The sequence below is a fragment of the Plectropomus leopardus genome, chromosome 12 (genome assembly GCF_008729295.1).
Source record: "Plectropomus leopardus isolate mb chromosome 12, YSFRI_Pleo_2.0, whole genome shotgun sequence".
In the NCBI taxonomy this organism is placed as follows: Eukaryota; Metazoa; Chordata; class Actinopteri; order Perciformes; family Serranidae; genus Plectropomus; species Plectropomus leopardus.
In genome coordinates this window covers 27,554,275-27,568,591 of record NC_056474.1, presented here as the reverse complement: position 1 = coordinate 27,568,591, position 14,317 = coordinate 27,554,275, and the positions used below count along the sequence as shown (strand labels likewise).

Below are 14,317 nucleotides of genomic sequence, written 5' to 3'. Positions count from 1 at the left end.
TGTACTTTATTCTGAAACTTTAGTTTGACAGACGTCAGTCCTTCAGAATGATTTCTACAGTATTCTGCAGCTCAAATGCAGACAAGTTCTCTATTATTATTATTATTACCATCATCATTATTAAACAGTATCCACTCCTTTCCCAGAGTGTCATTTCTGACCATTTGTTCCCATTTTATTCCGTTAAAAGCTCATTTACACTCATTTATAGATCAATTTCAAACATAACCGTCACTGTCCTCATACGTCCATGCATCCTTTAAATAGTCATGGATGTTTCCATGCCAACTAGAAGGCACGAGAGGACAGAGGTATTGACTTTTAATTCCCAAGCAAAGTAACATTATACAGAAGTTCATGAAAAAGATTGCCTCAGCAGGTGGTTGATGCTCGTTTTTTGCTAGACTGTTTTCAACATAAATATACTTTAGTAAAATATGTTTCTAAAAACATTAAGGGCAAAAATACAGTGATGTTATTTTTGATTCATATTTGATCAGTGCTGCCTAGCTTGACCTCATCTCATGAGACACCTTGGCTCTGATTAGTGGTTTTTTCTTCATGACATGCAGCAGTTTATTGCAAATGCCGTTAGAAGCAGCAGAGGAGGCAGAGGAACATGATTTTTTTCTTCTTATCTCTCTCTCATGTACTACTGTGTGGACATAAAGACAGTTTCAGCAAATGTGATTATAGTGAAGTTTAACCAGTGAAGCCCTCGTGGTGCCACTGTATCAGTGAATTACAGACAGCAAACCTAAATTGAAGGAAAACCTTAACGCACTATGGAGGGCATAATTACACCATAAATCCTGTTTTACGAGTGTGTGTAAAAAAAGCATCACGTACCGACTTCAGTGGCGCAGGTTACCAGCCAGCGCACCATCTCTCTCCTCCTCCAGTTCAGAGTGGACAGAGTCATCCTCATCACCTGCAAAGCACACATGCACAGCATGTTCTCCGGTCCAGCTACTTTGTTCAATAGAGATACTAATTACATGCAGTGTTTTCTTGGCAGTCAGTGAGGTTTTGAAAAAAGAAAAAAACATTTTAGCATATTCTTACCTTTTACTAACAAGTGAACTCAAAATGTGTGATTTTCATAATTGAACAGTTAGCACAACACAACATGTCTCCAGTGATGACAGATGTATCCAAAATGTGTTCATAATTACACAGATGACTAATTGTGACCCTTTCATTTTTGAGCACTTTATTAGCAGTTTTGCTGACAGGAATCCAGCAGATACTCGAAATACCGGGAGGAAGAGGCGGGTGAAGCCACAGCGACACTGCTGCCTTGATGATCTGAGGAGGTTTTTTTTCTGTGTTGACTGTGGGACCCAAAAGGCTTAATTATGTGGTTTCTTCTCATCAACAGCAGCAAGACGCTGTGTGATGTTTTCTCTGTTAATTTGTAGCGAGGCTGTGGAGGCCGGCACAAATTACAAGTTCAAGGAAACTGTTGCATGTTTTGACTGGTGACCAGTGCTCGGATCTTTATTTATGTTTTGGTGGTGAAATGATTTATGAAAATTGCTGACTCGCCCTCATACCTTGCCTGCTCATTCCCTTTCTCTCACACACACACACACACACACACACACACACACACACACACAAACACACACACACACACACAGAGACACACACACACACACACACACACACACACACACACACACACACACACACACACGCGGTCAGTACCTGCAGTCCCAGCTCCAGTGCCACGTTGAGCAGGGTTATATCAGGCGGGTTGTCGGCGGGTGTGGCTATTTTGAAGGCATCCTGGGCCAGTTTGAAGATTAAGGAGGAGGAGTGGATGTTTTTCTGGATGGCCTCAAGCACCGTCCGCAACCTCAACATGTCACCTGCAGGCAAAAAACAAAAAAAACCTTTATCAACAAACATGCACTATTGGAGAAAAAATCTGAGAGATCATTTCTGTGATGGCAGCTATGGATGTGAGGATGTGTACCTTTAGCGGCAGTGAGCATGGTGGAGGCCAGCTCACACTGCTGTGACTCCAGGTGTCCCAGTGTGAACCAGCGCGGGTATCTACTGGGAACTATGGAGATGCCATGATGAGGGTGGCCCACGTCCCCGGAGCCTGCTGAAGACTCCAGCACCGGCAGCCTGACAGAAACACACAACAACATATTAACATATAGTTTCATCACTGAAATGCGCTTTGTTAAAAAAAAAAAAGCTCTCTGCATGTAATTCTAACTTAAAAGTAGCACTTGAATATACCGCAATAAGATAGATCTCACTATATTTACAACTAAATAATACCTGAAACAAATGAGAATACCCACACGAATGATCAGCTTTCCAGATTATTAAGTACACCGATGTAAAACTAATGTGGTCATTTTTATAAAAACTGTTTAGAAATATATCACTGTAAGTTGGACAAAATACTAGAAACACAAAGCAGTTTAGTACAGTACAATTCAGTAGCAGCAATACCACATGCTACGGGTTTCTAAATCACCATAAAGCTGAATCAGCTCCCTTTCTAAAACTAGTTCAACTAGAAAAGTGTACTCAGTCAAGTGCAGATCTCTGCTTGGTGTTTTTAGATTGGAAGGGTTCGCCTAGATGTATAAACCTAATGAGGAAACACTAAACAAGACGGTAAGTCCAAACTTCTCAGTTTAAACTCTTATTTATGTAGCACAGTTATTGTAACACACCACGGAAAATCCAACCCCCTACCAACCTCCTTCTCCCCTCCCCTCAAAAATAAGAGTTGAATCTCACTCGACCTTCACTTCAGCAAAATGCTCTGGTTCAAAATGAGACCAAAACTTTTCTATGGAAGTCAGTTTTTGAGCCACGACGAAGAACAAAATGTGGCCTCTGTGCGACAGAGTGGGTAGGGCTTGTTTTTAGCCAAGCTGATTGCTGAAAAACTCACGACCAGCCAGTCAGAGGATTGTTGAGTCTGCAGTTAATGATGGTACGAAACAGTCAATATAACAAGTATTTAAACAACTGTGTATTCCCGCAACCATGAGACGTCCTTGAGCATTAACATGTACATAAAAATATTAGGCTAATTGGCCAAGCAGTTTACGAAATTAGCTGTGAACAGACAGATACACACACGACTTGTCGCCTGGAGAACTAATTAAAGTGAACTCTGTTACCTTCATGAAAGATCTGTAAAAGGGCTGCTGTCTGAAACTGCAGAGACTAGCCATGTGGACCTCATAAGCTGCCAACTAAAAATCCCATATACTTTGCATTGTTTGCCAGATTTTTCACTGAACTGTGAAACTGACCTCATGGCGCGGAGAGCCACTTTATAAGCCAGGTCTGCATCATGCGGCAGCAGGGCAGAGAAGAGGTACTTGGCGAAGGTGTGCATGGGAACGCTCTCCCTGTGGATGACCTCACCGAGACCGCTGAACGGACCAGCTGCATCAAGAGAAGGACAAAACTGTGTTACATTTATTCGTCTTAAAATATGTGAAAGCCAGAGTGTCCATCATGAACACGGCATTATACGTGAAGATGTTGATGTTGTACCCTCTAGTAGCTGTATGGCCTGTTTCCGAAGAGTCTGAACCAGGAGGTCATCCAGCTCCAGTTCTTGAAGTTTCGCGACAATTTGCTCCTCGTTGCGACACACCTGGAACATGTTTATGACACACAATTTATTCACTGTGAACGTAACAGAACATGTTCAGTTTAGTGTCAGTGAAAAATGATCTACAGACACTAAAAACAGCAAGACTTTTTAATTGTTCAAAAGTTCAAAATGTGATGTCAATAGTGTCAGTGAGATCATGTTTGAATTAATTCAAAGATATACAGTTAAGGTCCATGACTTATAACTTACGTAAGAGAAAATGACTGAGCACTTTGAAGTTTAAATACCTTTTAAAGAGGGGATTTGGGGAGTTTGAGGTATTAAAGGACCAGCAGGGTGCTTTAATGCCTAACACTCACATCTGTGTATATCTACCGTGACAGTACACATGGCAGAGGCTGGTTTTATTTCACCATTAAGAGGTACTTTTGAACATCTGATTGGTTCATATGCAATTTTTGTTCAAAACATTAAAATCTTTTAAAATCCTATGCATCTTTGTTTTGCCCATCATTTTCTTATGCCTTTATGTCTCCTGTGAAGCACATTTCCTCGTTGATGAAAGGCATCAACGAGGAAAAACTCTTTGCATAAAACACTGATATTTTTGACAGTTCCCTTGACATTAAAAAAAGGTCTATAGCAGCCATGTTTTGCATTATAAAGCAGATTATCATTCACAAAAAGAAATGTTCTTTGGATTTCTTCTTATTCAAAGTGCACTAGAGTATGTCTGCTCATTTTTCAGGATACAAAATGCTGTGACCTTTTCTCTCTTTTTTTGCATTGTAATTACTTCACACAGACATTTAATTATAGTGATTTTCTATCATGCCGACATTGTCTGCACCAGGCAAATTCACACCGCTTGCTTTAATATGCAAAATGCAGTTTGGTTACTGACTGCAAGCAGCCTAGTATTACTGTTCTCTATGAAGGGGGAAAGCTTTCTATTGGATTATGTTAAAATGTATATATTATAAATGCCAGTGTGACAGTGTGTATTTAAGGCCTAATGTACCTTATCCTGAGCGTACAGGCCCTCTGGCATTATCCTCTGCTGGCCCATACCCATCAGAGCCACCTCCAATGCCAATGTCAGGTAGGACTCCCCCCCATCAGGACTGCCCCACACTGGAACGTGGTGGTAGACCGGAGGCCTGGGGTCCCCTTCTGAGAAGAAAAAAGAACATTTTTTATTAAATCTAGCAAAGATATGTTCAAGACTCCTTACAAAATAATATTCTGTGGAGGAACAAAAGTTTAGTCTCAATGAACTAACATTTGTTTTTGCTGGTCATCAGTTATTAGTCATTAGTCATTAGCGTTCACGCGGACCTCAATATTCTACTAATAATCAGATTAACAGTCCAATCAGAATAGAAATGCCTTATGTTAACACATCAATTGGAAGAGACTGGCCAGATTGAAAGGAGTTCCCCTTTGGGGTTCAGGAAGGGGCAGAAAAATGGTGGCAGCAAAACAAAACTGGTCTGTGGCTGATACAGCTCTTTTGTTGGAGTCCTTAAACCTTTGAAACCAGGACAAAATTATTCTAAAACATGTAAGAATTTAGGACCCAGAAATTAGCAAAAAATATGTCAAAAGTACAAGAAAATTCCCTGAAAATAAGCAACAAAAAAGGAAATAACCTGGCAAATTAAAAAAAATTAAAAGTTTTTACGAAAAAACACATATATATTTATAATATTTAAAAGCAGAGTTATCTGGACATTTTTCCCTTGCTTTTTTTTAAAGTAATTTTCTAAATTTACTAATTTCTTCTTCGTTTTTCCTTATGTTTTTGAAAGAAATCGCAACAATTTGCTCAGAGTCCAAACATCTAAAAAACTTGAAAAAATTAGGCGTCTGAGTGTAGCACAAGAAAAGTAAAGATGATCCAGGTTTCAGAGAGTTAAAAGACTTGTTGGATGCTTCGATGGCCAAAAGGCTAAAAAGGAGTTGCTCAGATGAATGTTAGAAAAGATGAACAAAGCCGGAATTCAAAGACCAATCGGCCAAATCAAACGCTGCTGGGAAAGTCTCAATAAAATTCTATTTGCGGTAGATTAGAGGCTTCACAGCGGGCGGAACAACTCTGCAGAAGTAAAAAAACATAAATGCTTTGGGGCATATACACGCACATCTTACAGGATCACTTTTTTGTGCCCATGTTAACAGTGAAGCTGGAATTTCTCATTAGAATGATATTTCAGTCAGTTTGAAGAAATATAGTCCATGTAAACACAGCTATTGTGTCAAACTGACCCCACTGTCTACCTACTTAATGAGAGGAGGGGCTGAGTCATCCGGTCTAACTCATCATTACAGAAAACCAACCTGATATTACATTAAGCTGCCAAAATGATCAGAACCCCAAAAACGATTTATTTTACCAGCCTGATGAAATTAAAAGTAACCCAGATGGAAGCTATGAGATTTTAGTTAGACAGAGACTGCTTCAGGGCCAGAGAAACGGTTACTAAGTACATGTTGTTAGATACTGTATTAACCCTTTGAGACCTGGATCGAGATCACTTTCTCTTGTGCCGCGTTTTACAAATATTTAACCCCCCCCCCAACTGGTTTGAAGAGGGTTGACAATTGGTTTAAAGACAGTGAGCAAATGTTCCACAAACTGCCAGAAATTGATTTAGAAAAATTATATTTTCAAAAAAAATTCTAGGCAAATATGTTGAGAAAACTACATTTATAATTATCAATATTGTAAGTTTGAAATTCTGTTACAGATCTTTAATTCTCTTTAAGCTGTTTTTTCAGGTCATTTTCTTGTCTGCTTTGGTTTTTGGTTTTTCTCCTTTTTTTCAATTTTCAAGTAATTCTCTTTTACATTTAGCTCATTTCCAGTGATTTGCGGGATATTTCTCCATAAGTTGCTTTTTGCCTTTTTCAAATGTTTTTGAAAAAGGCAATTTCAAAGGGTTAGACAGCCTTGAAAAAAAACTAAATCTATCCTTTAGTGAATACTGAAGCTGACATGTCTGAAACAGCTTCAACTCTCTGAGAAATTAAACTTGGTATGACCTGCATATATGTAACATTAAAGCTGCGTAACATTATATAAATGTGGCATTCATGATGGGTTGTGATCACTAATCTAAGATGGCCGCTAACGCTACACCAACACTCGACAGCTATAAGTGAGAACAGATGCTGTGAGAGTCTCAGCTGTTGATTGGTGTCCATTTGTTCTCTCTTGCTCCCCCATCCCATCATTCTGCTTAAATCCCCTCTGAGCAATAGATCCCCTCAATCCTGTTTATTCCGTGTGTGTGTGTGTGTGTGTGTGTGTCTGTGTGTGTGTGTGTGTGTAAATCAAGGGAAAAGTGGAAACTGATTTTACAGGCTTAACCCCACCGCTAACTCATTTTTGTTTTTCTTTCTGTCCGAGGGCTGCTGTTCGATTGGTCGATTTGAAAAGATCAAAGGGAAAACTGCATTCCCATTGGTTGATGGATAGTCTGGGCACGCCCCCTCTTTTAACAGATGTTCCCAGCTGTCTTCCAGAGGGAAATAAAGCATAGCGACCAGGCCATACACACACACACTTGCACACACACACTCACACAAAATAGTCATACCACTCTCCTCGAATTCCCAAAACAACACAAGACAATCATTCACTCAATCGCCAATACACACACATACACACACACACACACACTTGCACCAATGAGTGTGCCAGTGGTCAGCATTGTTTGGACTGACAATAGTTCCCTGTAGCCTGGTAACAATGGGAAAACCCAACCTCTATTCTGCTCTGCTGCGATGGCCACTGGTGGAATAAAAAAGGCCCTGGGCAGGGTGAGAAATGCAAATGGTGATGGATTCTATACATACCACACACGCACGCGCACACACACACACACACACACACACACACACACACACACACACACGAACACAACAGGAGTGTGGTCTAAATGAGCGGGGTGTTCCAGCACCATCCATTCATGCTCTGCTAGTTTATGGCTGTCTGCAGCACAATAGCGGCCGGCTCTGATAGGAGAACACGGGTTGTCTGTTGTCTAATGAGTCACTGCTGGTGTGGCCCATCACCTCTGCTCAGGATTACACTGCATCAGCTGGTGAAGTGTGCGAGGAATTATACCTTGTGTTTGGCAAAGAAACTCTTTGAGCGTGTACTGTGTGAGAGCAGGTTGGTGGTTGAGGAAGGTTTGAGCTTACTTTACAGGTTTAGTGGACATTAGGTCTCCTTAAAGCCACATGAATGGAAATGTAACAGTGGAGACACTGACGGACAATGAGTTTGATCTTAAAGGTGTAGTTCGGATTTTCTGAAGTGGGGTTTTTAACTTTTAAGCACCCGGTCATTCCCTTGTTTTAAACTGTCTTTTTCATTTTTTCCCAACAAATTTTCAGGTAATTTTCTTGTACTTTTTACAAATTCTGTGCTCATTTTGTGGGTCTTTTCTTCTCTTGTTGCTCATTGCCTGGTTGATGTTATCAACAACATGTTTTTGAAAAAAGTTTTTGCTCAAGTTTCAAAGGGTTTAACACCAAAGCCACACAATAACACATGTACAAAAAAACTTTTCAAGGTAGCAGTAGACCAGTAACTCCTGTGTTTGGCAATGTTAAATCACTGTTTTTCTTAATAGAGTTTGGCTTTGATGTGAGTGAAGTAAAAACTCTCAGACAGAAAGGCACAGCAGTAAAAATACTCTCAATACACCAAGCACTTAACCAGAAATAGATTTTTTAGGTGTGACTTTTTTAGGTGGCTATAATGTATGTGCATTTCCTAGCTTCCGTGTTAGACTCCTGCCTTCTTCTAAAACTGGGGGTGTGCCATCTCAGATCAACTCTTTGTAACACACTGTCTATGGGTAAGCACCTCATACAACCTCACTTCAAAAAAACTGGAACTATTCCTTTAATAAATGCATTAGTGTGGCTGCAACTAACAATACTTGTACCACTCGACATGTCTGAGTGATATCATTCTGTGAACATCTCACCATCTCTACCTCTTATTTCCCGTCTCTTCGGCTGCCGCAGCTCGGACCAGAGCTCTTTACTAATGGCTGCTCATAATAGAGGCGACATGAAAAGTGAAGTTCATTCTCAGCTTTGTTCACCATGTCACCATGATAAGAAGCAGTGTCAAAATGCCTATCATTGTATGTAAAAAACAAACAAACTGAGAGCCACATTATACATTTTAGTGACTAAGTTCTTGAACTTGGAAAGAAGAAATTAAATCTACAAGACTAAAAAAAAAAAGCCATGCCTGAACCTCGACTCACTTCCAGCCTTCTCATTGTTTTCTTTTAAGAAGAGTATCATTACAAAACTGGACCGCTTGTTGGTGCACCGTAACAAGATTCACTCTGCAGAAAATCCTTCAGTGCTAAATGATGCAACAAAAAGTGGGCAGTCACTGGAATTGCATTGATTTCTCATGATGATATCCAAAGACAGAATCTTTGACAAACACAACCCTATCTCCATACCTCCGGTGTCCATGGTGTTGTCGTCGTCCACGCGGCAGGTTTCAGTGAGCGTGGTGAACAGACAGCCAATCGGGTCCAAGGGATGACCCACCCAGCCCTCCAGGTTGGTGGTGGAAGTCACGCCCCTCTGGAGAAGCTCTGAAAGAGGAAGAGAAAATGATAGCACCCTCGCTCCAAAAAAAACCAACCAGCATTACGTGTGCTGTAATGTAACAAAGTCATAATACTTCATAACAGTACTTATTTTTGGGAAGAGAGGGAGAAGTGGATTTTGTTCTTTAATCCTTTAAGAGTAATGCAGGCTCCATTTTTAAAGTGGTGTAAATGTTAAGAAGAAATAAACTTCAGAATTCTCAAAAACTTTTTAACAGCATTTACTAGTACTTTTACTTTTAATACTTAAGTACATTTGATATCATAAAATGACTTTTGATAAATAAATATACATCAAATAATTAAGACTTTTATAAGTAAAACTCTAGTGGGTGACTTTAATTTCTACCAAAGTCATTTTTTGGTACGATATCTGTACTCAAGTGTGGCTTTCAGGTACATCATCCACCACTGAGCACTACACACACAAAAATGCTGGTTCCTCAGCGGTTCTTTGGCCCCAGTTGAGGTTCTATGTAGCACTGCTGCCACATAAAGAATGTTCTAAGTCCCTGTAAGGTGATTTGGAGGTTTTCGACTGGTTCTTTCCTCAGTAAACTAAACTAAGCTGAAGGATCAGCAAAGAACCTTGTAAGTCACTGTTATCATTCTTTACAGGTTCTTCGGCTTAGTTTACTGGGGAAGAAATAGAAACACTTCATTAAAATAGCGTGCAAACAGTGCATTTCCATAAGATAACACATCAAAGAAGTGGCTCTCTACCTTTTTGCCCCTATGTGCACGCAAATATTATTTCAGGTATGAGAAAATATCATACTAGGGGTGGGAAACACAAGAGGCACAACACAATACATATACATGGCATCTGTGCATCAGGACAACATTACCACACAAAAATATTGGGACATTATGCTGTATTGATGTTTTCATCCACTCTTATAACATATTGTGCTTCTCAGTGAGCATTGAGTTTAGGATTCTGAATCTTTTAAGTCAACATTTTGTGACAAATTATCAGTAACAATCTTAATTTCTTGTTACATTTTAAGTAAAAGTGTCATTTGGAAGTATATTGACTCATCAATGGTACTATCAGGCATTATTCAAGAACCCTTAGACTCAAAAATGTAACAAACAATATAGCCTAGTGCTATATGGGACCTTTAAAAAATGGTTGCATTAGAGCAACCAAACAGCTTCCCCTAAATTAAGAGCCAAAGAACTGCTTTGGGTTCTGTTTAGCACCATTTTTGTTAAAAGTGATATATGTGTGTGTGTGTGTGTGTGTGTGTGTGTGTGTGTGCACGTGTGTGCGTGCATGTGTGTGTTTTACCTTTCTTTTGGTGTTTGTAGATGTCCATTTGCCTCTGCTGCTGGAGGCGGAGTGTGTTGATGATGGCGACAGCCAATCTCAATGCTTCCCTGGAGTAACCGTGGGAACGCAGGGCGTCGACCCGAGCGCACGCTGTTGGGACGTGGTCTGTGTGGTCGAAAGAGAGATAAGGTGGAGTCAGGACAGCTTCACACACACATGAACTGAATTAGATGAGATGAACACACACACACACCAGGACCCCTTGATATACACAGTCACAGACATGTATTTTTTTTTGCAAACACACACACTATGAGATGCAGCCAGTTACGGCACAAATACACACACACACAGACACACACAAACACACACAGTGCAGTCTCAGCAGAACACCAGTGTGCGTCTGATAGCTGGCTTAAGTTGCAGAATCTGACAGATCTTAGCTGGAAGCTGCTTACTGCAGATACTGGCCTCAATATCAGCAGAATTACTGGTTGTGTGTGTATGTGTGTGTGTGTGTGTGTGTGTGTGTGTGTGTGTGTGAGTGAGTGAGTGAGTGAGCGTTGGGTCGGCTTTCAGTGGAATTAGAGATTGTATGTATGTGTGCCACAAAAAAAAACATTCTGAAAAGGAAGTTTTGCTATACATATATATATATATCTATATTGCAGACACGTGCACATACAATGCAGAGTGCAAATCATGCAATTACTTTTCCTAGAAATAGGTCATGAAATATTGCCTCAGTTTTAGTGACACCGAGGTGTTCTAACACATTACTAGACCAAATAAGAAAGCTGACTTCTGAGGAGTAAAATAATCTCACTATGATAAAACAGAGCAAGTGTGTGTGTGTGTGTGTGTGTGTGTGTGTGTGTGTGTGTGTGTGTGCGTGCGTGCTCACCTAGCCAGAGTGGCAGTCCCTGTGGGTTGAACAGCAGGCTCTCCCCCTCTCTCTGGTAGGATGGAGACATGTAGTGGTCGCTGCTGATGATCCTCTGGAGGTGGCTGTCCTGCCAGTGGAGGTCGCACGCCTCGATGGCCCGGCTGAACACAGACCTCCTCGGCCTGGACAGAGAGTCTGAACAGAACAACACACACATGAAAGGTCAGTAAGACGCATCTTATCTGTGCAGAACACACAGTATTCAAGTTCAGCTTAATTATGCAGTATGTATATGTCTGTGTGTGTGTGTGTGTGTGTGTGTGTGTGTGTGTGTGTGTGTTGTTGTTGTTGTTGCTGACCCTGCGCTAGGTTGCTCTGCGGCAGAGCGTTGGTGATGTTTGGGAGCTCGCTGCCGTAGTTGCCGTCCTCCAGCGGGCAGACGTCCATGTCGCCCCACTTCTTCAGCTGCTTCAGCCAGCCGCTCTTCTCCTCGCTCTTACAGTGGGGGTTGAGCACCACGCACACCCACAATGCACCTTGGGAAAAGAGGGCAGCCAGAGGTCAGGATACAAAGAAAGCAGAGACACTTGGGTGCTGTTTAAGACAATTTATTAAACTTGAGCCACAAGAGCTGGTTGAATTCTCTAAATGCAACAAAAATAAAGACTTTTCAGTGCTTGCCTTTGTTTTCCTCTGACCTTGAAAACTTGGGACCTTAATGAATTATTCTTTAGAGAAGAAAACAAATATTGCCATTCTTTGCTCCAACATGTGAAATTTCACAATGTTGTCACTCCTGACTGACTGATTTCAATCTGAAAATAAAGGGAATGAAGCTTTATTCTTGGTAACATGTCTTTATTACGTGCTTTCACAGAAAGAAATGTTTGAATACCACTAAAGTATTTTAAGTTTAAGCTACAACCTATAAGCTACGGGCACAGCTACAGTAAAGCACTTACTTTGAACTGTGTGAATTACCACAGACTTGTGGATCAACCTAAATCCAAGAAGTTAACTGCAGTGCTGCTAAATGAGTGGGACCTGACTGCAGACCAGTCAATACTGTGGAAGACTCGGGTCTAATGGAAGTTCTCAGATTGACAAACACTGTATTTGACAGAATAATCGCTTTAGGTTTTCTGTTCACTGCAGCACTAATTTGAGAGAAAGCTAAAAGTCAACATCATAAGTACATTTATTTGCATTTATCTGCTTTCCAAACAAGACACTGGTAAGATTTGCTTTTTTTCTTGTTAATGTGGACTTCAAAACTGTTTTGAAATGCAAGTAAATGGAATTTTAAGCATGCGATTAAAATATAATTGATCATGATTAACTATTGAAATTCAGTAATTAGTCACATTTTTTTTATTAATCACTTGACAGCCCTACAATGAACACATCCTTGTACATATTCTGGGAATTGGCAGCTATAAACCTCACCAATAAAGATATAAAAACAAGCTAGTGCTGGATTAATGAGTTGATAAATTGATGCATTAATTTTTCAAGAACATGCCTGCTTCTCCAGTTTGAGGATTTGAAGTTTTTTCTCTGTTCTACTTGAGAGTAAATTGAATGTCTTTGGCTTTTTACCATTGATTGAACAAAATATACGGTCTCATATGTATTTACAATATTCTGATGTTTCATTGACTAAACAATTCATCTATGACTACAGAAAGCTTACCATGGCTGGATGAAAAAAGCAGACAAAGAATAATATAGCAGAAAATATGCATTCAGTTGTGATTTATGTCTGAAAAGCTGAGGTATGGGCTGCTATGATTTTCTTTTCAATGCAGAACGTTTATCTACAAAAAAAGAATTTGGAAACTATTATGGGTTTCATAATTGAAATATTGTGTGTCAACTTACACAAAGGCCCAGAGAGTTTGCCTCAGCCATTTACAAAAGCCAGGGTTGGTATATTGTATGAATATAAATAACCTAACACCAACCTGACTGCACTGATCTCACCTGTTCTACGGACACAGACCTCAAGCGGGGTCAACTGTCACATGTCTGAATCTCAGAGGAAAATAATCAGGCAGCAAACTGCGACTGTCTGGCTGTTATTTCTGTCTGTGTCCTGATCTCCCTCGCTCACCCAGGAAGTGTTCTCATTGACCTCCTAAATGCTGAGATTGATTGCAGAGAAGCCGAGCAGCCGTATTGATCGGTAGCCTTTATCATTCGCTCAGTGTAGGGAGCGAGAGGAGATCAGAGGCCCGAGCAGGAGGAGAAGCCGCTGACTGGATGACCTAATAGCTTACTGACTGGATGAACGTTTACCCAACAAGGTGACTGGCGATTTGTCTGAGTAACTGACAGGCTGGACACTTCCGCCGGCCTCGCTGTCTGACCTCCAGTGACTGATGGACCAACTAGCGAGCTGATTGGCCCACTCATAAACAAATTTGTCATTCTGATTTTCTTTGACTGCTCTTACCTAGCTCGTCCCAGAGCTGCCGACATTTGTCTGTCATGCCCGTGCCCTGCTGTCTCCATAGCGACAGCCGGGGGTCTGCCATGAACTGTTCCGTTATAAGCGTCAGCATTCGGGCACCATTGGAGTCTCGCATTCGTAGCATCTCCCTCACCTGGAAAGACCCAAAGAGTGCAGACTTAGTCACTGTGTGCGATCCATGAGACTCTATCTTTCTTCCATCTGTTATTCATGTGTATGTGAATGTATTACAGGAGGGGAAAAAACACTTTGATTTGCTGTGTAATTGTATCCAAGATGCACTGTCGATCCAACCTTTAGAGGTTAACCCTTAACGCCTGGATCGACATCAGTTTTCTTGTGCTGCACTCAGACGCCTTTAACAAACACTGAAAACCTCTGAAACCCGAAAAAACGATTTCTTTTCAAAACAGAGGAGAAAATATAA

At 40.7% G+C, this 14,317-nt stretch overlaps 1 protein-coding gene across 1 annotated transcript in view; it reads right to left on the bottom strand.

Moving 5' to 3' along the window:
* zswim5 (zinc finger, SWIM-type containing 5) overlaps positions 1–14,317 on the bottom strand; it is a 76,226-nt gene that overhangs the window by 5,732 nt on the left and 56,177 nt on the right. The window contains exons 5-15 of the mRNA XM_042497273.1: positions 13,873–14,023; positions 11,777–11,953; positions 11,436–11,612; positions 10,550–10,696; positions 9,103–9,240; positions 4,626–4,777; positions 3,541–3,643; positions 3,294–3,429; positions 1,982–2,139; positions 1,711–1,874; positions 850–931 (exon numbers count right to left, since the gene is read on the bottom strand). Of these exons, the coding sequence (XP_042353207.1) occupies positions 850–931; positions 1,711–1,874; positions 1,982–2,139; positions 3,294–3,429; positions 3,541–3,643; positions 4,626–4,777; positions 9,103–9,240; positions 10,550–10,696; positions 11,436–11,612; positions 11,777–11,953; positions 13,873–14,023 (1,585 nt within the window). The remainder of the gene's footprint in view (positions 1–849; positions 932–1,710; positions 1,875–1,981; positions 2,140–3,293; positions 3,430–3,540; positions 3,644–4,625; positions 4,778–9,102; positions 9,241–10,549; positions 10,697–11,435; positions 11,613–11,776; positions 11,954–13,872; positions 14,024–14,317) is intronic.